Source organism: Chenopodium quinoa, unplaced genomic scaffold, assembly GCF_001683475.1.
Source record: "Chenopodium quinoa cultivar QQ74 unplaced genomic scaffold, ASM168347v1, whole genome shotgun sequence".
Lineage (NCBI taxonomy): Eukaryota > Viridiplantae > Streptophyta > Magnoliopsida > Caryophyllales > Amaranthaceae > Chenopodium > Chenopodium quinoa.
Window position 1 is genome coordinate 2,758,119 of NW_018744988.1, and position 25,195 is coordinate 2,783,313.

General features: G+C 34.3%; 2 protein-coding genes across 2 annotated transcripts; one reads left to right on the forward strand and one right to left on the reverse strand.

Annotated features, from left to right (window-relative positions):
• Window positions 1-1,164: 1,164 nt before the first annotated feature.
• LOC110706680 lies at window positions 1,165-11,984 on the forward strand. The gene is made up of 23 exons (XM_021884635.1): window positions 1,165-1,834; window positions 1,973-2,052; window positions 2,621-3,226; window positions 4,313-4,515; window positions 4,639-4,710; window positions 4,834-4,968; window positions 6,061-6,179; window positions 6,263-6,571; window positions 6,776-6,863; window positions 6,934-7,039; window positions 7,127-7,240; window positions 7,568-7,731; window positions 7,831-7,951; window positions 8,082-8,306; window positions 8,386-8,576; window positions 9,080-9,247; window positions 9,346-9,451; window positions 9,666-9,803; window positions 10,095-10,256; window positions 10,347-10,547; window positions 10,633-10,827; window positions 10,918-10,989; window positions 11,220-11,984. The coding sequence occupies exons 2-23, from the start codon at window positions 2,005-2,007 to the stop codon at window positions 11,370-11,372; spliced, it is 3,696 nt and encodes a 1,231-aa protein (XP_021740327.1). The 5' UTR covers window positions 1,165-1,834; window positions 1,973-2,004; the 3' UTR covers window positions 11,373-11,984.
• Window positions 11,985-12,741: 757 nt separating this feature from the next.
• Window positions 12,742-16,400, reverse strand: LOC110706681 (histone-lysine N-methyltransferase SETD1B-like). Its single transcript, XM_021884636.1, has 6 exons — window positions 15,730-16,400; window positions 15,320-15,410; window positions 15,024-15,187; window positions 13,663-13,690; window positions 13,418-13,526; window positions 12,742-13,051 (listed from the first exon to the last, which is right to left on the reverse strand). The coding sequence occupies exons 1-6, from the start codon at window positions 15,982-15,984 to the stop codon at window positions 12,970-12,972; spliced, it is 729 nt and encodes a 242-aa protein (XP_021740328.1). The 5' UTR covers window positions 15,985-16,400; the 3' UTR covers window positions 12,742-12,969.
• Window positions 16,401-25,195: the final 8,795 nt, after the last annotated feature.

The following is a 25,195-nucleotide window of genomic DNA, read 5'->3' on the forward strand; positions in this document are numbered from 1 at the left end:
TTTGCTTACCCAATCAAAATTTATGAGTGTTATAGTCTAATTAGGGCTTTTCTAAAAATGTTGTATGGTAAACTCACATCATAACTCCATCTTTTTTTTTTTGAAAACAACTCCATCTTTTTATTTATATCATATTATCATACACAATTAACATGGTTAACCTCAAATTGTCATACCAAATTAGTAAGACAAATAATAATAAATTTTTTTTTTTTGAGGGAACAAATAACAATAATTAGATAATGCAATGAGAAGTACAAAATATTAAATAATGTTTTTGAGTAAAACAAAGATAGATTAGTGATTGTTCATAACATGTCATCAATCCTTTGAAAAAAAAAGACCAATTACATGCTCCTAATTGAAAATTTTTAACCAATCATATTCATTATAATTTGGCACAAGGCTAAAAAAGTACATTAATCAACCAAACATTAAAAGTGGAATGTAAATACATTAATTATACATTAAAAGTACAACTGAAAAAGAGAATGTATTTGGGATATTTAGAAAAAAAAAAAAACTTACTAAAAATAAAAAGGTGAAATTTAATTGTGAAATATCTAAAACAGAAAGCAGGAATGTAATTTAGGGACATAAAGAGTAATGAATTTGATTTGCATAATCTAAACGCAAATTCTACCGAGTATTAATTAAATAAAGAACAATTCACATTTTTTTTAAAGCAAGACAACAAAAATTGGTAGTACAACCAAAGAATAAAACAGGGGAAGGTTTACTGTTCAAATGTGGGACCCACAATCCATGTGACATTCATGAATTTTTTAAATTTGCCGTAGAAATTTTACGAGGTGAGAAGCTCACAGTTCACACTCCAACGTTCGACTGTTACATTTGTTGCCTCCATCACCCGCTTGTTATTATATCACCCCCTCCCCTCGCTACACCTCCTCACTTTCGTGCTCCCTCTATTTTCGCCACTTTCGTTTTCTCTTTTATTTCCCTTTTTTTTTTTTTTGATAAATTAAAACTATTTATTCTTAATTACATATATGATATATACCATAAAGTTTTACAAAGTATTTAGCCTGCAAAATTTTTCTAATATTGATGAATTACTTAGAAGTATAAGGTTGATTTGATATGCAATTTCAAATTACGAGTATAAAATAAATATCTCAACCTAGGAAAATAGAAATTGATTTAAGTTATAAACAAGTGAGTATACGGTATAAAACGAGTTTACTTATTTACGGTATAAATTGTTATTAATAAAATCGTGTATCAATTAGTGTTATTACTTTTTTTTTTTGAGGAAATTAGTGTTATTACTTGAATCTAATACTAGTTGCATATTAAAAAATAAAATGGTAAATTTCTTTATTTCCTCCCAAAAATACTCTCATTTGCCTTTTATTTTCACAAATTTTCATATCCGACTAGCTTAGCTATACCACGTGATCGAGATTACTTGATTAGTGGTTACGTTACCCAATTACTTTTATGCTTTGGGTGTGTCAAACAAACACGCTATTTTGTTTTTTTTGTTTTTTTTTATATTTTTACGAGGCAAAACTAAAGTAATTTTCATTTAAAAAATAAAAACAACAAAACAAAACCATACCAAAAAAAAAAAAACATAAAATTGGCACTCTTCCTTGCTAAGGAACACCGCTCCTCGCACACTCTCTTTCTTAATCTGGGAATACTAATCTTGTACTTGAGTGTTGATTATGTCATTTTAAAAATTTCAACTTTCTCTCTCTAAAATTCTCTTCATCTTCTTCTTCTTTAAATTCCCAGTTTCAGGTTTCTCTCTCTACAAAATCAGAGGAAGCTTCTCTGTTTTTGTGGCCCAACTCAAGCTTTCTATGTGAGTTATCTGCTTTTTTCTGCATTTCAAATTTCCATTCTTCCTCTTTTCAAAATTTGTCTTTTTTATTTTCTGGGTTCATTTATTTTTTCAACTTTGATAAATAAAAATCTGTTTTTTTTTTTTTTTGGTAACTAGGTTCTCAATAAGTTGAAACTTCCGCCCTAAAAATGTTCACTGAAGGCCTTGATAACAGTGCCCTTCAATGGGTTCGAGAGGTATGTACTCTTCTACTTCCACATTTTTCCTTTATAATTTTTGCATTTTTATCTGGTTTTATTTTTGTGGGTCTGATTTAAATTTAGTATGTTGCTAATTTTGGTTATATTTTGGATTTTGTAATTTTGTTGTTGTTTCTATTATGGGTCTGATTTGAAATTTGGCAATGTATTACTGTAATTTATTTAGTACATTGCCAATTGTTGATTTTGCACTTTAATTTTAATTTTGCATTTATGATTAATTTATTTTTGAGGGTCTGATTTGAATTTTGGTAATGTTGTTGAATTTGCACTTTGTTTTGATTTTTTTTTGAAGGGTATGATCTAAATTTTGATAATGTTTCTATATTTGCATTTTATATATTTTGGTATCATGTTTCAAAAAAAAAAAAAAAAAAAAAAAAGGTATCAGTTTTATATTGTGTTCAAGTGTATCATTTTAATTTTGGCAATCTTGATATATTTGATAGTGGTTAAATCAGGGAGTGAATGGAATTCTGATAATGTTTTCAATTTAATAAAACTCTTTGTTTTTTTAATTTTTATTTTTTAATTATTTTTTTAGGGTTCTAAGAATGGTAAGAAGGAAGAACCACTGTCAGTGTTAGACAACAGAACAAGGATTGACCCAATTATAAGAAGCAGCAGCCGAGGTTTTGGGTTGCCACCACCTGGCAAGTTCCGAAGTGGGCATTTGCCACCCACTGCAATTCCAGTATCTAGAGGTATTCCTGGGGATGACTCTGCTTCTGTCTCTGGCAATGACATCACCTCAGAATCCGAGGAGGAGGATGTTTACGGCGGTAGGTATTCTATGGATTCGTCCCCGCAGGATGATCGTGCTACTCCCTCGATTACAAGTAGTTACAGATACTCCAACACAAGATCATTGCCTCCAACTCGGATGAGTTATGGAAGTGATTATCTGTCTTCTGATGTGTATTCGTCGGTAGAGTTGAGTGGGACGAGGGGTGAGCGATTAGTTAAAAAGAATGGAAGATACCCAGTCGCGCAGAATGGTTATGCAGAAGATGAGTCTGAAGATTCTGCTGGTAGCTCCGAGTTTTCTTCTTCTCAAGTTGGTAGCAACATTCGCACTGCTTCTCGCTCACAAGCTTATGTTTCAGAAGGCTATGCATCTAGCATAACTTCAAAGGTGAATATTGGGAAGGTATGTTATTTCGACTTTCTTACAATGTGTATAATTACATGCTTGATAAAAGTGTAAAATTGTTTCCAACATTTATGAAAAATACGAGAGTATTCATTTTACCTTCTGTGAAACCTTTCTGGTTAGTTGGTAGTGTGACTCAAATTTTCCACAAGCTTGTTAACAACATAAACTGAATGCTGGTCAGCACATGTAGCGAAGAATCAAGTATACATTTCCAAACTTGGTAAATTGCAGCTGCATTGTTTGTGTGTTAATGCCAAGCTCAATAAACATTTTTTTGCTGTTGCAACTGTAGTCACGACAGGAAATTAGTATATATGGGGTCATTTCTTGATACTCAATTGAAATGGAAAACGATGCCACTTACCTGTGTTATAACATAAAGCTATAATTTGTAGTGTCAGTAAATGGCATAGTCACGCATCACAGTTAGCTGACCAGCCAAACTTCATTAACACCCATGTGAAATTCTATATTTGGGGAGGGAGGGAGGATTTTGAAGTAAGAACATCTGAACATGTACTTCAGTGAGTTCTACATTGCTTTATGATGCCATGTGAAGTCCATATTGTGTAAGGCTAAGATAAGGAATAAATTGTTATTTTGTTTGTTTTGTGTCCTGGTTTGCCACAGCAGATGGGGTTCAAATATGGATTGTTGACTAGAAAAGGATTACAAAGAATGCTGACATATACTTTAGAAATTGTAGAGTAGAAACATAATTTCCTGGAGACCAAGTCATTTTGTAACATAACACATGCCCTTGTTACTTTTTTTTTTTTAATTTCAAAAAGATGCATAAATTATTATGCTGTTGTCTATTTCTTAGATTTTCCTGCCTAAATTGCTTGCTATCTGTGTAATGGAGTATTTTTGTGTGAGGTTTCAGAGCTTCAATCCTTTAAGAAAGTAATTTTGCTTGTTATGCCCATATAATTGCGTGAAAGTTGAGCGCTTCATTTCTTTAAGCCAGTAATTTTGCTGCCTGTTGGCTGTTTGCTTCTTTCAGCTTTCTTTCTGTGCTCTATATCTGTAATATTAGCAATTTTTATTGGTGTGGACTCAACAAGCCCTTTCATGTAGGATGATGGTGATACCCCAAGTGCACCTCCAGTTTGCAACTCTGGTCAGGATGCCAATCAAGCTGTGCCTGTACCCAATAACAAAGTATCTGCTGATTCTCATGATGCTTCTGACAAAGTTGAGCCAATCGTTCCTAGTGTTAAGCTATCTGGGTCACATCAAGTGGATAGTATAGAAAAAACAAATCCTGGTCCACATGCAAGGTTGGTGTGCCATCTTTGGTTAATGTATAGATTTATGGGTTTTTGCTAACTAAACAATGACACTAATGTATTTCCTGGGTAACTTGATAAGATTTATTAATTTTATTTTAATTTGCTTCTCAGAACTATGGGCGGTGCAGAATCTGCAGGGTCTTCAGGTTCACATGCTGCTCGTCTGCCTACATTTCATGCAAGGTAATTTTTGCTTATATCGGAATTGTTATCCTACTTTAGCTTATTTAACTTTTACCTCTAAACTTTATGCTATTTTACAATATTAAGATATATTCCTTTGTTTCAACTTGGAAAATAATTCAGCACTCAAGGACCATGGCATTCAGTGGTTGCATATGATGCTTGTGTTCGTCTTTGTCTCAATGCCTGGGCAAGAAGTTGCATGGAAGCTCCTGTATTTCTCGAAAATGAGTGTGCTTTATTGCGGAGTGCATTTGGGTGAGTTTAGTCTACATCAATTCTTTCATTATCGCTATGTACTTGTATATTTTTAGCCCTTCAATTAAAGATTAAAATTTGTACAATTAACAGTGTGTTTTGGCGATTATTATGGGAATGAAGATTTACTTTAATCTTTGTCTAATCTGCTGTAGTGGTTGTAGCGTTGTGCCAAATGACTTTTCCAACAATCCGACCCACTGCGCATTGTGCTATGTTTTTCCCGTTTACTATGAATTTTGCTCATGTATTAACTATTACTAAAATAAAACGTGTTAATGTCATCAATTTCTTAAAGTGCCCTATGTGTCAAACTCTCATTATCATCAGTTTATTTAATTTTTTTTTTGCCCTTTCCTTATACTTGCTAGATTTTAGGATTATGTAGGTTTAAAACTAAAAATACGAAAGCTGATTTTGGCATCAATATTGTTGTATACTCATTACTACTTTGTCTAACCATCATTTTAGAAAATTTTATATAACATTGTAGTAAATATTATAATGCAATAATAAATAATAAACATTTTTTAAAAAAAAGACTATGTACATGTTTTATTTAATATTTATATACCAATTTTTAATTTTTTTTATTTTTTGTAAAAAGCAAGCCAAGTTATTTTAAAATGATATCAACAACAAAATATATAAAAGAAATATGGAAAAACTACTTATCACCGCCGTGCAACGCACGGGTACTATACTAGTTTCCACTAAGGTTACCTCCAATAGAGCTTTATTGCGACCATGGCCTGATGAGCATATCATGAATCATATGCAATTCTGCAACTGCAATCCACGTTTGATCGGTCTTATAATTTCTGGCTTCTGGAAATTTTTTGTTTTGTTTTCATTTTTGTTCCATCAGTTCAGACATTTGTTCGCTTTCTTATGGTGTTAGGATTGTTCCATAATTTTCATAGTGACTTAAAACAAATAATAAGAGAACTTTCCGAGATTTATATGGAACTTTAGAATTTAAATTGTCTTTATTTCTTGAACAAATTATTACATGAATGGAACTTTGTTGCTTTCAAGCTTTTGTCCATAATTATAATGTTTGGCGGCTTATATTTGTTTAATGTTTTACAGTTTGCAGCAAATACTATTGCAGTCAGAAGAGGAAATTCTGGCTAAGCGTGGCTCAGAAGTTGCAGTTGAAGGAGCACCGCAGAAACCAAAGAAAATAATTGGGAAGATGAAGGTCCAAGGTATGATTTACCATTGCTGTTAGACTTCATTACTGTAATAAATTAACTTTCCATGAGTGGTCCTGTGATTCCTTTAATTGCAGTTCGAAAAGTGAGAATGGGACTGGACCCACCTACTGGTTGTAGTTTTGGTTCTGTAAAGGCTCCAGTTATAAATATGGAGTCTGCCCGCTCACAGTTATCCAAGGTGCAGAGGTCAGTTTGTTCAGGATGGCATGCCCTTCGAAGAGTGCGTTTTGTTCTCCATAAGCCTACAGATGGTTCTTTATCAAAGAAGAGTTTGGCTTATGTTCAAGCCAGTAGTCAGTACTTAAAGCAGGTTTCTGGTCTTTTAAAAGTTGGTGTAGTGACCACATTGCGTAACAGTGCATCATCATATGAACCTGTGCAAGGTAATCCGTGAAGCATTTTAAATCCAAGACGTGAATGTTTTATACAGCTTCTTTGGTCATGTATCTTGCTTTGATAGGATTTATCTTGAAGAATCAAATAATCCATGGATTAAGTTTTGTAAAACTAGGAATTTTTACAGCATGTGCAAGAATCTTTTGAGAGTCTTCTAATCTATGATCCCCTTTTTCCTCTGATGCTACCAGAGAGTCATTTCTGTCTGCTGAGATTAAAAAGTTCACCAGAAGATGATGTTGTTCGGATGCAACCCGGTTCGGGCGAAACTCATGTATTGTATGTTTCTCGATTCTGTATCATTTTATGTTTAGTTGTCGTCATGGGATAATCATTGACAACCTTACAGCTTTCCAGATGGTCTGGGAGATGATTTGATTCTTGAAGTTCAGGATTCAAAAGGAAAAACATGTGGGCGTGTTGTTGCCCAAGTGGCTACTGTTGCTGATGATCCAGTAATCTTTCTGATCTTTTTATCATATGTACTTGTGGAGAATCTTATATCATTTATAAGAGAAGTTCATTGTTGAATAATCTTGCAGAATGATAAACTACGTTGGTGGTCAATATTTCATGAACCAGAGCATGAACTTGTTGGTAAAATACAACTTTATATCAATTTCTCTACGAGTACCGAGGAGAACAGTAATAATAAGGTATGATGTCTTGATAGAGATGCTATCCAGGATTTTAGTCATTTGATGGCTTAATAGAATGTGTGACCTTTACCTCTTGTTCATCATATTCTTTCTTGCAAATATATTTGTGTTGTTTTTTTCCATAGCTGTGTAACATGTAATTTTTAGAAACTTTCTGCATTATTTTGAAAATTCTCCTTGTTTAACTTAGTCAATTTCTTGCACAAGATTGTGTATGTGTGTGTTATGCTCATATGATGTATGTTTTTGAAGATTTCCTAGAATTTTGTATTGACAATATTGTCAACTTATCATAATTTGTGTGTGTGGGTGTGGTGTTACTAGTGCGGCTCTGTGGCAGAGACTGTAGCCTATGACCTGGTTTTAGAAGTTGCGATGAAAGTTCAACATTTTCAACAAAGACATTTACTGCTGCATGGCGAGTGGAAATGGTTATTGGAAGAATTTGCAACCTATTACGGGGTTTCTGATGCATACACTAAACTTAGGTAAACCTTGTTCTTTTATTAATTTTGTGCATCATTGCTTTTGAGATCTGTGTGAGTCACGCCCTAAGATAATTGCAACTCAATTTGCTATTATGACAGATACCTTACTTATGTCATGGATGTTGCCACACCGACAGCTGATTGTCTGACTCTTGTGTATGATTTGCTTTATCCTGTGGTTATGAAGGGCCACACTAAGAGCACATTAAGTCATCAGGAGGTATGTTGGTTTAAAGTTAGGCTTTGAATACATACAATTTCCTCTTGCCTTTAGCATTATTCATGTGAATGGCATACTACACTGTTTGAATTTATGTGTGTTCCTGATGCATCGCTTGTTGGTTGCTTAGAATCGTATCTTAGGTGAAGTGGAAGATCAAATTGAGCAGATACTTGCTCTGGCGTTTGAGAATTACAAATCCTTGGATGAATCACTGCCTTCTGGAATGACAGAAGTCTTCAGGCCTGCAAGTGGGGTTGCAGCTCCTGCTTTGCAACCTGCTGTCAAACTTTACACTCTTCTTCACGATATATTGTCTCCTGAGGCACAGAATAAACTTTGTAGACACTTCCAGGTTAAGCACCATCCATTTGAGTATGTATATTGGGAGATTTTTTTCCTTGGATTGTCATGCTGAATGTTCATAATGCCAGGCTGCTGCAAAGAAAAGGTCGAAGAGACATGTGTCTGAGACAGATGAGTATGTTAGTAATACTGGTGAAGGAATCATGCTAGATCAAGTTACAATGACCACCGCATACCAGAATATGAGAAATCTTTGCTTGAACATCAGTAATGAAGTTTCCACGGATATTGAAATCCACAACCAGCACATACTTCCCAGGTATGTATTGCTTATTTCTTGTGCTTATCTAAGCTCTTTGCTCTACTGTAAAGTTATGTGATTGCAATAGCTACCAATGCTACAACAGTACAACACTAGACCAAAGGGGCATTGTGTTGTGTGGTTTACAAATTAACATAGGGAGTCTTGTGCCTTGGATTGTGGAAGCTGTTTACCATCTTTTTAAAATAATAAGATTATTAGTAATCATCTGATAAAAAGGCTGCAAGCTAAGGAAATATGCACATACACGATAACACGTGTATGGGTAATCATCTTGTGCCTTGATGTAAAAGTACATTACTTGGGGTCTGTCTGAAGCATATAAAATTCATCATTAAGGGTCTATGCTCTAGCTGGGATGCCTTCCTGACCACTCCTCCCTTACAATTTATAGTTCTAGTTGCCTCTAATCATGCAAAAGTCCCCCCTCCCTCTCTCTGAGATGAGACCAAAAAAACATCAGTTATTAATAGGTTGCTTTTTTTTTTTTTTTGATGCAGTTTTGTCGATCTGCCAAATCTTTGTTCATCAATATATAGTGTAGAACTTTGCAACCGGATACGTGAATTCCTCATTGCGTGCCCTCCGTCTGGTCCTTCACAACCTGTGGCAGAACTTGTGATAGCTACAGCAGATTTCCAAAGAGATCTCGTCAACTGGAATATCAAGTAAATTCTTGGCTCTTCTTTCCTTCATTTATTTTTTTGTGTTTATTCTGTAAATTGTATATAAAAAAAATGATTATTACTTTTTCTTTCATATGTAGTCCCATCAAAGGCGGAGTTGATGCAAAAGATTTGTTCCACTTGTATATAGTTGTCTGGATTCAGGATAAGCGGTTGGCTTTGCTTGAAACCTGCAAACTTGACAAGGTAATGATACAAACCTAATTGGGTATAAATTTTCTGTTTTGTCCTAAAATTTAAGATTAAAGCTGTTAGTGATAAAGATATGTCAACTTCGTTGTTAGTTTTTTCTTGTCCAGCTCAAAATAATCCCTCTTATCAATCCCGTTCAGCAAGTGCTTTAACATTTTTTTTGATGCTGTAACTCGTTATTTTCTCCATTAACAATTTATTTTTGCAGGTCAAATGGTCTGGTGTCCGAACACAACATTCGACTACCCCTTTTGTTGATGAAATGTATGATAGACTAAAAGATACACTGAATGATTATGAAGTCATTGTTAGCCGCTGGCCAGAATATAGCTTTTTCTTGGAAAATGTATGTTATTTTTATTATTATAAATTTGTACATTTTGCTGTATCTCTTTTGAATATGGGCTAGATTCATTCATATGCTTCCTGTAAAATTTAAAAAACAATAATCACTAGTCTTGAGCTCTAAGGATTATCTAATTACAAGCTGGCCTGTAAATTGTGTTATTTTGGAACTAAATAGATTTATATTATCATTAGGCCTTAGTTCTAAGACGTATATGTCATACATATTTGTTACATGCAGAATCAAATTATAAGTTGGGTTGATGTACTCACTAAGTAATTGTACTTTTAGGCTGTGGCTGATGTAGAGAAGTCCATAGTGGAGGCTCTAGACCGACAATATTCCGATGTCTTGGCCCCTCTAAAAGAAAATCTTGCGCCAAAGAAATTTGGTTTCAAGTATATGCAGAAACTGACCAAGCGAAATGTGGCTCCATACACAGTTCCAGATGAGGTACTTTTCTGTCTATTCAAATTGTTAAGGATGATATGATCCCTCATTGGCATGAGGGCTTGTTCTTACACACTCTTTTTGGTTTTGCAGGTTGGGATCCTTTTAAATTCAATGAAGAGGATGCTTGACATTCTTCGGCCCAAGATAGAAACTCAGTTTAAGTCATGGGGTTCCTGTATCCCTAATGCTGGCAATCAGACACCAGGAGAGCGCTTAAGTGAGGTTACTGTCATGCTAAGAGCAAAGTTCAGAAACTATCTGCAAGCCATTGTTGAAAAGCTGGTTGAAAATGTGAGTATTTCTCTGGATTTTCTCCTGTGGCTGAGAGAGCTCTGTTGGCTTTTGTTAATTCAACTTTGAAATTATTTTCTTGTAGACGAGGTTACAAAACGCTACAAAAATTAAGAAGATTCTGCAAGATTCCAAAGAAAGTGTTGGGGAATCTGATGTTAGAAACAGAATGCAGCCTCTGAAAGAACAGCTAATGAGCACATTGAATCATTTGCACACCATATTTGAAACTCATGTCTTTATTGCTCTATGCCGGGGTTACTGGGACCGAATCGGTCAGGTAGGTGGACATAAACTTGAGATGTAAAACATCTAAGATATCTAAAATGACAGTCACTCTAAACTGCTTATACTTGAATACTTGATGCAGGATGTTCTTAGTTTCTTGGAGAATCGGAAAGAAAATAAAGCGTGGTACAAGGGCTCAACAATTGCTGTTTCTGTGAGTATTTACTTGAGCTTGTTATATCTGACTCATTTTTAAAATTACATGTATTATTAAGGGATTGTAAATTTTCTCCGGACATGCAAGTGATTTTATCTGTTTCCGACTTACTGGTGTAACAAAGATTTTGCCTCTTTAGACTTCGTTTGTAAAAGGGATTAAAGATGACAAAGTATAGTTCTAGCTGTATTAACTTGTCACTAACCCAGGGTCTAACCTTATGGCAGGTTCTTGATGACACATTTGCGTCACAGATGCAGCAGCTTTTGGGGCATGCCTTACAAGACAAGGACATTGAGCCTCCTCGTTCGATGATGGAAGTAAGATCGATGTTGTGTAAAGACGCTCAAGTTCACAAGAGTAACACGTTTTATTACTGAAACAATGTAGAATAATGTAGATAAGTTTACTTATTGTAGTCATGACACAATTTTGTGAAATGAGAATATGTACTAGTGCTCTATTAACAAATTTAAATAGCACATTCTAAAGAAAACCAATATATAGAAATTCTTTTTGTTAATAAAATAATATCCTAGGTCCAATTTTTGGTTTTATGTAAGTTCTGTACACAATAAAATTTGTTGGGCATTTAGAAATGTATATCCGAATTATTATTTGAACATGTGTTGTTACTTTCAAATTGAAAATTCCACCATGTTTTACAAAAAAAAAAAAAAAAAAAAAAAAACCTCCAAAGTGGTGAAGCAGAAGATGGGATGGATATTAGAGACTCCGAGAGTCTAGTGTCCGTTATATTACCGAGTAAATGTTGTAAACAAATTGGTAATTTGATCAAATGGAGCTTCTAGAACTCATGACGACCCTATTCCTTGTAAATTTGGGTGATGTAAAGAAAATAAGTCCCTCCCTTTGAAATTTGGAACGTGTTCAGCTTTGCCCACAAGGCCACAACCCTTTCGTAAGAGAAAATTCGTTACAAATCTGGGTGATGTAACGACGAGTCCCTCCTTTTCAAATTCGGAACGTGTTTAAGTTTTGCCCACAAGGCCTCATCCTTTCGCAAGAGAGCGACATAGACATCCTGATAACACTAATTATACTACGTATTAGATAAAGTTAATTATGATGATATTTGGAAAAAATTAAAAAAACAAAAAAAAAAAAAGGTTTGGACAATAATTGTCCATCTTACAGTATTAAAATGTTAGCATGAGATAGCTAAATTGACAGGTTAGCGAGGATGCAACGTAAAAGTGAGAAAGTCATTCCTAAACTCCTTTTACAAATAATTTTAAAAAATACAGCATTGTATTAAAATAATTTAAAAATACTCAAGACTTTAAGCGCACAGTGCACGGCATAAATTACCCATTACAATCAATTTACTCAGGATTACGCTGAAGCCTAAATTATCAATTGACAGCTACTCAAAAATTGCATAATACTTTGACATCATTTGTTTCGTTTTCCTATCATGCAAAACATGTCCAAAACAATCACCTTCCTAAATTCTTTTCGTTTTCATATTATGCAAAGCACGTCCAAAAACAATCGCCTTCCTAACTTCTGTTCTTTTTTGGCATTTTTTTCCGAATTGTCAAAAGCAAAATGTACAGCAGCCTCAATAATGAATTGATTTCAGCACCGACAGGAAGTGAGAAGGTAGGAGCGATATAAGCCCCCAAAACTTGGGACATTTAGAGGCTCCTGCTTGAGTTCCATTGAGAGCTACTTAGTGGCGGAAGTGTAAGCACAAAAGTCATGCTTGCTAAACAAGCAGCACCCTTGAGAAAAGAAAGGTGTACAGTAACTGTTAAGCACCCTGAAACTGATGAATTAATTTAAATGGAGATATTTACATGATCTGTTTCTGCTGAGAATTCAATCAATCCAGCACACAAAAGAATGCACTTGCTTTCTATAGTATTTTGTGGAACGTGAAAGGATTGTACAAATTTAACCGAACACATGAAGCATGGTCAGCCCTCTTGGGCTTCTCTAACTGGAAACAATTTAGAAAAGCCTTGATATGACACGGCAAGAGGTCCAGAAGGCTGTTGTCGCAACTCTAAGAAGTGCAGGATTTTGATATATTCTGTTGAAAAAAAAAACACAAGGATTCAGTTAGCAAACATTTCAACTAGTATGAAAAACTTTGACTCTACTGTTTATAATTGGAATATCTAAACAAAGAATTAGCAGTTAAAAAAAAGGAATCTTGGATGGCATTGTTTGTACAAAAACACATAAAATGCAACACTTGGCTCACAGGTCTGTTTCAATTTTCAAAACACATTGCTTCTAGAGTTCTAGATGTAGGGAGAATGTAGCAATTCAGCAACAAATCTTGATTAAAAATAAATGTTGGCCAACAGCTCATTAAACTAAGAAAAATAGCACAAATGACAACTGCAATGAAATTGCACAGAAAGAAAAAAGCATCAAGGATAAATAAACCTACCCAACTGCAGTTGCACTCCAGGACGCAACATTGTAGATTACTCTAGTTCCATCCAATGCTTTTCGTAGCTTCCCCTTTCTCTTTTTTATCGAGAAAGTTTTGCTAAGAGCTGGGGAAAGGTTAAATGTAGTTAGTAACATCTCCAGTGACACAAAGACATTACAGTTTCAACACAGGAAAAGCTTAAAAAGAAAAGGACAAAGAATCAAGTTCAGAGCAATATAAAGAAAAGTTCACAAGCTTACCATCTTGGAGTTTGTTAGGACTCAGATCCTGCAAAATAAAAAGCAAGAAGTCAAGCTCAGAGTAAAATCTTCCCCACTCCAATCAACAACTGTACCACTTATCCAATTTTTTACCTTCAGAAAGCATGAAGGACATGATCTCCTCAATTTTAATCATTAGAGGAAAAAAATATATAGCAGGTCACATGGTACAATTGGTTTCCTTTGATTGTTTTATAGATTATCATGAGTGGACTAATTGGAAGACCGGAGAAATTATGCAACAAGAGTCCAACCTTAACAATACATAACACATTGCATTGAGGCAAATTTATGAACTCTCAACAAGAGAACAAGGGCAAGTATATCTTGTTAACAAGGAGCTGATATTTTCAGGTAGTATTTGGAAAGTCTCTTTTTACATAAAAATTAAGAGAGAATTCACCCCATCATATAAATGGATGGTAAATTTTGCAAGTATATCTTGTTTGAGCTACTATATTCAGGTAAAACTTGGAAGTATCATTTTAGATTTCTTTAAAGGAGGAGATAGCCTATTATATAACAAGATTACGAATTTCAAAATCTGTATTATGAGCATAAAGCCATAAGCCAACTACTGTCTTCATGGAAAAGGTAGCTTGAATTCAAAGAAGTCTGGACTTCCAGATTTAGAGAGTAATTTTTTCCTTGCTCTTCATAATTAGATTGGACCAGAGCTTATAGCCTACTGACAAAGTAGAGAATTGCTAAAACTATCAGAGATTCTAAGATTACAAGTTGCATATGTTATGAACTGTAAGACGCCCTATGTGAAAGTTGACAAATAGAAAAACGAAAAATTTCTCATACATTGTTCACCATTTGACACCTCCTCAATGAATTGCAGCATCAGGACAAACAGCTGATGGATATTTGACCACACATTGAGTACATGTCCAAAGGTTCAAGGACTTGAAGTACAGCATGAGTGACCCCTAAATATGCAATACACACACAAAGTAGCCAAGGTAACAAACAATGTTTAAGGCCCAATATGCTTTATTTCATGTACCAAATTACCCTATCATATATTTTGGAAAGAGGTTTAACCTTTTAAGTTTCCCACCTCACCCCAGATAGGAGATGATAAGAACAGAGAAGACACTAGGTCTTTGGTAGAATTTTAGTATACTATCCAATAACATATACGATAAGTAATTGGTGAAAGTGAGCGTAAGCATGTTACAATGGTTTAAGTGAAAGCATCTCTCATGTAAGCATAATCCCGGTAATTCATTTGTTCTACATAAACCACTTGCTTAATTCCCCATATCAATTCCTCAAATAAGAAAGAAAGCTATATCACAAAAGCCTAAATTGCCATTGGTTTGAATGCATACCTTCGTCTGTTTAAGAGACAATAGATAAGCAGCCATGAAGCACGCTATTCCATCGACAATGTCTTCTTGCCGAACAACTACAAAGTCTTCTTCATCATCCTCAGCACTCCCACCTTCCCACAAATCATTATCACTCACCATGTCCCAAGAATTACCTTCTTCTCCTGCCACAAAGTAGTATTCACTCAATAAGATGATCCCATATTGCACTCACACATTACATTAATTCAAAATTATCGAATTCGCAACAACATTTCTGATAAATGCCTCTAAATACATCATAGATCAAAGCATACCAGGAAGTTTTTGTTGAACTGAGAGCTGAGCACTCTCTATCCTTTCAAGAAATTCTGGACCTTCTAACCTCGACTTAATCAAACCACACAGCTGCAAACAAAACAAACACCAAAATAAACATTCCGAAAATTTGATAACCAAATCAATAAACACCCAAATCACAACAACAATACACCCAGTAAAGATCAACCCACAAAAACCTTCAACAAAACAACAATAATTCGGTCAATTATCAATTAAATCAACTAATTTACATACACTATAGATTCCAGCTGGCTTAAATAACAAAGTTTCGGGAATAATACCCAAAACCCGGAATCAAATCCCGTCTACATCATTGCCTTTGCGGCTCAATTCATCGCTAAATTATGAATACTTGTAACAAAAAATACAATCAAAAGCAGCTTACTTCCTCGGCTTCATAATCTGGGGAAGAAGAAGGCGAAGATCGACCGCAATTATCTCTTTCATCAGCTACTTTGCTATCATCTTCATCATCATCATCATTATCATCAGAATTATCGGCATCATCGTGTAAACCATCGGCGTTGAGAGATTCAAGAGCTCTTTGACACTGTTCCATAACTGCTTTCAATGTCTTCAACTTCACTTTCACTTCTTCTCTCTCTTTCCTCCCTCTATTACTGCTCTCCGCCGTCTCCATAACCCTAATCTCTACTTATCTACAATCAATTTAACCCTAAAAGAACATAATTTGATGAAAATTAAACCAAATTGAATCGAAAAAGAAACCCTAATTTTCCCGATTAAATCTCTACTGTACAATTATAAAGCTCCAAAATTCGAAATTTGATTGATAATCGATAATCTCTCTGTAACGAGATTCAAACAAGCAAATTTAAGCTTGTAATTGGGGATAATTTTCGATTCCCATTAAATTTGGGGTTAGAAATTGAAGGAGAGATATTGAAGTTCTGGGTTTTTGTTTTTCCCCCTTTTCCTTGTTTGGGGTATGAATTCAGAAAATTGGAGATTTTATTTATTTACACGATTTATTGGTATTATTATTACAGTGTTAACAAACATGAAAAAAAAAATACAGAAAAACTAAATAAAAACAAAGGAGGAATTGTTGTTGATACGTCTAGTTTGGTCACATGTTATAAAAGATTTGTGGAATTATAATTTTGTCAAGTTTTGTTGGTTAGAAGAAAGTTAAAGCAACTTCAAATCAATCCACTTGACTTCTTCCATTTGCAACAAATTGCTCTGGGCTCTATTGTCCCATCCCGCTCGAATAATTAGGAAAAAAAATTACGTATACAATTGGAGGAAAATATTATACTTTAATTTATATGCATGCGTGGATGCATATTATGTTTAATCTCGTGTCTTTTGTTTTACATTAGATTGTTCATTTTGCTCTTTTCAATTGCTAAGTGCTAATACTATTTAATTTTTAATCACGCTAGTAATGAGCGAGTTTTCTTGATTGTAACAATATAAACTGATAATGATAAGGTTGATCACTTTAAATTTTCCCTTATGTATGTTAATGTTATTTGTCAATTTGGTGCTCAATTTTGGTTCTTTTTAATAGTGGTTAGGTGGTTCATATTTTGCACTATGACAATAATTATTTTATCAATGATATTTCTTTTGTAATGATAGTGGTTAGGTGCCGTATTAATGTTAAAATCTTGGTTGCATCTCTGCACGACATGATAAGAATATGGGCAAAGGTTATGCTTGGGTTGTCATTTAATAATTAGGTGATATCATTTGTAAATCCTAAACGTGTAAGCTCGATTCAATATAGCTTAATGACATATTTGGTCATGTCTTGGATGTATTCAATAGGGTATTTAATCAAGTAGGGCAAGTTGGATTTATTTCATGAACTGGACATTTGCCTAACATCTTATCAATGGAGCATCGTCAAATTTTTAACTTAGGAGGTATACAACAACACATTGTACTCATAATTCATGAATAATAAGAATTCATGTCACTCTATCAATTTTTTCTCTTAATCGTATGGAGGATATTCATATGAAAATATGCAACTTTTTTTAGATGTTCTAAAACATATAGCATCATCTCTTGAACTTGGCATGCCTAATTTTTTGAAGAAAAGTTATATATGTTTGTGACTTGTACAGTAATTGGAGAAACATCCTCCGTGCTAGTAACTTCAACATATACGACTATGTGTTTACGATCATCACAAGTTTTCTTAATTTTGTAAGACTGCACCACTTAATTTGAATCCCTTACAACACTATCAGTTTATCACCTTATCTACTTAAGAAATTGATCAACTTCTCACTCCTTAAACTAGTCACAGATTAACTTGGCTTTAAGTCTTAACCAATAATCACTCTAACATTCTCTACTCATCTTCATGTCCTCTATTTTATAAACACCCAACACAATTTTGCACCATAAAAAAAATACTTCCTTCGTTTCTTTATTGTAATACCCCTCATGATTGCTTTAAAGGAGTTTAATGTACTATTCATTCCAACAAGGTGCATCTTCTTTTTAGGGAGCTCATTTGCTAAGATACTCCATAGTTAAGCGTGCTTGGCTGGGAGTAGTCTTGGGATGGGTGGCCTCCTGGGAAGTTTTCCTAGAGCGGGCATGAGTGAGGACAAAGTATGCCGAAATAGTTTGACTTTTACACTATTCATGTGGTCCACTTCGACTACTCCGTAGCTTTGATGATTTATACGTAATAAAAAAAGTAGTCATTTGTTAGATTCGTCTCGACTTATACTATTTTAATTAATATCAAATGTTTATAATTTTTACACATTGGTAATTAAAGATATTAACGGTTGAAACCATGCATCGACAAGCGTAAAAAAAAATGTTGCAACTATTAAAAAAAACAGAGAAAGAAATTGTTTTATTTCTCACCCCCATCCCTTTTGAGATAGATACAAGTATATAGCTAAACCTAATAACACAAGTTTAATGAGTAAAGCTTACAACTACTCCCTAAACTCAGCTAAATGTTGCACTTTACTCACTAAACTCTTAAAAGTTGCAATTTACTCACTACTCAGGTGGCTGAAGGTCATTTTTCAGGTAGTAACCTGATATAGCAGGTTAACTCCCTAAACTTTGCCTAAACTATTATACTAATAGGTAAACTCCCTAAACTTTGATAATTTTTAAAAATAATTTTTTAATTTAACAATCTAATCATACATTTGTAAGCTAATGGGAACTAAATAAATTTTTGACTTGGAAAAAAAAAATATTTTTTCATTTTTTCCTTTGCACTAGTTTGGTTCGTGTTTTTCGTTTTTTTAAAAAATAAAATAAAATTAGATGATCCAATTAACATCAGAGTAGAAAGAATGATTTACCAAATCAAACAATTAGGAATCATTGTTCTTCGAACAAGATGGGCATATTCATTGTGTGCCATTATATATCACATATTAATTAGTTTGGTTGTCTTTTCTTCAAAAAAAAAATTGTTTGAATGTTTGATTTATTATACACATTAAACTCGACAAAATTTATAATTAGCAGACTTTAGTAGAGAACCTAGTACTAAAAATCCCTTATCGCCTCCTTATAAAAAAAAAAAACTCTCATTGTCGTATGAATTTGCAGTTGCGTGCGTTTATTAAAAAAAAATACTTAAAGTTCCAAATTTTGTGAAATGAACATGATCTAGAAAAAAAGTTTAGAATTTTTTTGTGATGTTGAAATTAAGATTGCTTAATAGCGTGCGGTTGTTTACTTATATTAGTACATGGCTATAAAATATTCTAACTAAAACAACAAAAAAAATAAAAAAATAAAAAAAACCAAAAATATATATAAAAAAAAAACTAAAAATATTGAACTATAGTTGTTTGAGTATATATAGCTGTTGTTAGAATTTTATTACATAATAATCGTTTTTTAATAATAATTATTATAATTATAATTATAATTATAATTATAATTATTATAATTATTATTATTATTATTATTATTATTATTTATTGATATTATCTCAAAAACAAAAGTCATACAACCTACAATAAATTAGTGGGAAGCCGAGATACAATCTGGGCCCCCACTCCTCTAGCTATAGCAAATCCTACCTTAGTGAAGATATGAGCTGCAGCACGAGCCCCAATGTCTTGCGTCGTCGAGAACCTCTGAATCCGCTTCAGTAACGCAACAACCTCCTTCTCTAATTCCCAAGCGAAGAAAAGGAGAAGGGAATGAAACCATATCCAATCGCCTGACATCGAGCTTCATACTTATCCCGCTTCCAATGAGTAGCATCAGCCACAACCCGCCCAGGAATAAAGTCAGATAGCCCTGACTGTGTCAAAGGAGAAGACCCTGTCAAATCAACACAGACATCACGACCACGATCCCATGAATAAAGTAACACATCCGCAGGTCTGAGGGCCTCGTCGTTCCCTCCAGCCAACCCAATGTCAACCTCCTTTCTCGCTGAAATCCCAGAACGATAGCAAACATCAACAAGGGTATCCCGAACAACATTATGTCGATGTTTAATACCCACAATACCAGCACAAGACACCGCGTGATCACCGAAAATATCTCCAGCAAAAACCCTCAAACAAGCAGAGCACGACGTCGAGACAGAGAACAATTAAAAATCATTATTATTATTATTATTATTATTATTATTATTATTATTGTTTTTGTAATGACTAGCTAATTAAAAATCATGTGAGGAAGTTTAGGGAGTTGTCAGAAAGTTTAGGGAGTTCTTGCATTTTACCTGTTATTGAAGGTCAAACCTCAAGTGAGTGAGTAATTTGCAACTTTTGAAAGTTTAGTGAGTGATCTGCAACTTTGTGCAAAGTTTAGGGAGTAGTTGTGTAGTTTACTCCAAGTTTAATTGATTGGTCATTAATAGTAGTTACTAGCAAATGAATGCCAAATGTAATGGGTGATGTTGGAAAGTAATTGTTTTTAAATATAGAGTATATGTTATTGTGATATATTTTTCATATAAATCTTAACATATAATTATGTAAATGAATCTATGTAGTGATATTAGAATGTTATTTAGTATGATCTATTCCTAGATTTATTGGAAAGTTATGTTGAATTGTTATGGTATAGATAGTCTAATGATAATTAATATTAATGACAAACTTTGTTATTGTAAAAACTAGGTTAGATTTCATGCCAATGCACGGTGATCGATCTATAGTTATATATAATAACTATAGATTATTGATTGATAAGTATTATAATCATAAATTAGTCGAGGACCAATAAAAATAAATGATATGTTGATTTGGTACTTGCATTTTTTAAAGTGTAGCTTCTAATACACCACTAAAACAAAAGTAGGCAAAAAATTTGAGCAATAATTTTTTTTTTTCAGGTATGAAAAATAATACGAGTAATGAGTATTATATTGATAAACGATTTGTTTCCTTAATTAGCAATTTTTTTAAAAAAAAAACTAAAGACACACTAGGAGATGACACGTGTTTTGTATATACTGATTGATGATTATTGAGTATTATTTATTGATAGTCCTTGTTTTGTAAACAAACCCATCCTCGTATTCTTAAAACCAAAAAAAAAAAAAAAAGAATAATAATGTCGTTCCATAATACACCTTCAAAACTCAAGTTGAGTTTACCGTGTTTGAATAGTAAGAAAGTACAAGAGCTTATCAAAAGTGAAAAAAATCATCATAACAATAAGAATGAGATTATATAAGATTTTAAGATTACTTGAGTCATATAACATATTATGTGATGAAGAAAGAAATTATTACCATGAATTTGTGTTTTGGAATAAGTTATTAGATATCAAATGGTATAGATAAATCTTAAGCTATTTGTTTTGAAAAATTGTTAAATTGATTGAACTGATTTTTATGGGATTTCATAGTATTTACGAATGAAATTAAATTCGATGCCCTACCGTGTAGATAATTTGTTAGAATTACAATTGAATTGATTTGTTAAGTGCGCCCACTGACTCACTGCAAAAGTGTGTTCTGCAAATAATTTCTTTTGTCGGATTAGAGAGCCATCAATTATACAAGACTTTGGTATATGTTGTGTTTATTTTTTTAGTTAAAATGTTAATTAAATTAATTGCTTTATTGGATTTCATAACATTTAAAAATGAAATTATGTTGGGTTTGATTCAGTCCAACGGATCCCTTTTAAAGATCATAGTTACTGCAATAATATGATGGTATTTTTCTTTCATTGTTCTTTATATATATATATGAAGGCTCCTCGATCGAGGTACTTAGCAAGGCTAAGTGATCGATTATGCTACTAAGTTAAGTGCAAAAAGTATAAATACACAAGTAAGAAAGTTCAAAAGAGAGTAGTTAATGAAAGGATGCTTTTATCAATGTTTAAGAGAGTTTACTATTGATTTGATGATGCAAAAATGAGGGGAGGCTTTTCATTTATAGGCCTTTTTACTTAGAACATTTCTTTCTAGAGTCTTCTTAACCTCCTCAAATGAAGGATTCTACACACATACAAGTCCAAGAAGGTTCTACACCATTCTACTCTATCAAGTTGATTGGAAAATCTACCAGACTCATTTCAATCTTACTGTGAAGAAGACACTAAAGTAATAGTCAATGCTCTAACTTCGGTACTGATGTAGCTATTCTTCAAGGCTTAAAATCTATTTTTATTTCGTCATGGATTTTGTCTCTTAACAACTCATTAGTTTCGTGACCATTGTTAGGTTTATTCCTTATTCGCTACGCCCACTTGTTTTAGGGTTCATAATCTATCGTAGCAAATACCATAGCAAACGTCATTTTTTCTACTAGTGTATGCCACCTTTCTTGCGTTCAGTTTTCTACTTTTGTTGTCACTATTTTTTTTAGATCATTGTCATTCAGGTAATGTGTAATGTATGTAGTTATCACTCCATATGCTCGGAATTCTTGTTGACTTACCCCAAAGCATGTTGGAGCATATATGTGCTTCATCCATTTGCTCTAGACTAATTCCGAGGTAAATTTATTGTCCTTTATTTACCACCTCTCTGCCCATTCCTCATTTTTTGACAAGATCATGAGTGATTTGTCAGTTTGGGTAGTATGGATGTTGTATCATGCTAAATTAGAGAGAATATGATAAATAGAATAAACACAATCACTTGCTTTACCATAATGATGTCTATGGCCAATAAATAATACGTCGTTCCCAAAACCCGATAGAATTTAGGAAATAATCAAAGATATCAAAAAGATATTATGCTAGGCATAAAATATATACTAAGCATAAAATATGGAAACTAAATATATCCTAATAATTTCCCAAAATATATCCTCCAATACCCCCCCTCAAGTTGGAGCATGGGGATTGTAATGCCCAACTTGGAAAGAAGATGATTAAACTGAGACTTCCCAAGCGCCTTAGTGAAAATATCTGCAAGTTGCTCCTTAGTGGAAACATAGGAAGGAGCAATTAATCCCTCTGTAATAGCATCACGAACAATGTGACAATCAATCTCATTGTGTTTTGTACGTTCATGAAAAACTGGATTTCGAGCTATATGTAAAGCAGATTGATTATCACAAAACAACTTGATCGCCTTAGGGTGTTGGACACCCAAACACAAAAGCAATGCCTTCAACCATTTCAACTCATGTGTGGTTGAAGCCATGCACCGATACTCATCCTCAGAGGAAGAGAAGGATACCGTGGGTTGCTTCTTGGTTCCACGAAATAGGAGATTTACCAAGAAAAACGAGCCAACCAGTCGACGAACGACGAGTAAGAGGACACGCCGCCCAATCTGAATCACACCAACCCTGTAAAGTCAGGTTACTATCTGCACTCAACAAAATACCCTGTCCTGGAGTACCCTTTAAATAACGAACCACCCTGAGAGCTGCTTCCCAATGCTCAATCCGAGGTTCGTGCATGAACTGAGAAAGAATATGAACCGAATATGCCAAATATGGTCTAGTCACCGAGAGATAAATCAACCGCCCTACTAGTCTACGATAAGACTCAGGATCCTCAAGTAACTCACCACTAGCAAGACTAAGCTTGTGGTTTTGCTCAATCGGAAAACCACTTGGTTTCGCACCCAATAGCCCTGCTTTAGAAACAATATTCAAGGTGTACTTTCGTTGACACAAAAAAAAAACCTGATTTACTACGAGCAACTTTAATGCCCAAAAAATATTTCAAAGGACCAAGGTCCTTCATCTTGAAACAGTCACCAAGATAAGCTTTGAACACAGTTAATGCAGCGGAATCATTCCTAGAAATAATAAGATCATCAACATAAACTAAGACATTAATCTGAACATTGCCTTTAGTGTATGTGAAAAGAGAATAATCAAAGTAAGATTGAATAAAACCGTACCCTTTCAAAGCTGTAGTGAGCTTTGCAAACCAACATCTCGGAGCTTGTTTCAACCCATACAAAGACTTTCTCAAACGACACACCAAACTCGAATCCGAGCTCTCAAAACCTGGAGGTAATTTCATGTACACCTCTTCTTCAAGATCACCATGTAAGAAAGAATTATGAACATCTATCTGTTGAATCTCCCAGTTTTTTGAAACTGCTATAACAAGAAAAGCGCGAACAATAGTCATTTTTGCAATCGGAGCAAAGGTCTCACCATAATCATTACCTTCTCTTTGATGATTACCAAAAACAACCAAACGAGACTTGAGACGTTCAATATCACCATTAGACAAAAATTTCGTCTTATACACCCATTGACAACCTAGAGCTTTCTTGCCGGGAGGAAGATGCTCCAATGTCCAAGTCCCATTATCTTCCAAAGCCCTTATTTCTTCTTTCATAGAACGTCGCCAACCTTTGGATTTCATCACTTCTTTAAAGGATTTTGGATCCTTTCCCAAAACCACGGCTGCAAGAAATTTGCGATAATTCACAGAAAACATGTCACAATTTATATAGTGTGCTAGGGGGTAAGGCTTACCTGAAGGAGGGATTGGAGACGAACTATTAGCAAAGACAGAGTGAGTAACATAATCACAAAGCTTCACCGATGGAAATTTTTCGCGACAACCCTTACCCATTGCCTCCGATTGAGGCTGCTGTGTAGACTGAGACTGATGCGTGTGACGGGCTACTGTGGAGTCGCAGTTAGAATGCTCGAGGGAACCGGGATGCTCGAGCGTAGTGCAGGCATGCTCGCAAGACCCAGCGGTCACTGGATTTCCCTCGGGCCGAGCATACACTAGGCTTGCGAGCTGGTCGTTGCAGGCAGCTGCCGCTGGATTCTGCCCAGCACCCGCAGCTGGATTCTGCCCAGCATTTGCAAGCTGCTCTGAGTGAGGAACAACATGTTCTTCATATGGGGCTGCTTGTTGTTCTTCACCGAAATTACCAGAAATTTCATCAAAAATTTCAGCACCAAACTCCTCATTTTCCGTAAAATCCTCATGAATGTCACAATTATTATCATAAATTGGAGAATTAATATTTACATCTTCCGGGCAACTAAACGGAAACATTTCCTCAACTAATTTCACATCACGGGACACAAAAAAAACTTTCGACTCAAGGTCATACAATTTCCATCCTTTCTTCCCAAAGGGATATCCCACAAAAATACATTTCCTACTTCGACTTGCAAATTTGTCCCCATTTGTTTTCTGATTATGAGCAAAACACAGACATCCAAAAGTACGAAGTGCATCAAATAAGGGAGGTTTATTGAACAAAATTTCAAATGGAGTTTTATTTCGTAGCAAGGAAGTGGGTGTACAATTAATTTGGTGCGCAACGGCAAGAACACATTCCCCCCAAAAATAAATAGGCAAATTAGCTTGAAACCGCAAAGCTCTCCCAACTTCAAGAATGTGCTTGTGTTTTCTCTTAACCCTCCCATTTTGTTGTGGAGTCCCCACACAAGAGGTTTGCAAAATAATACCAGT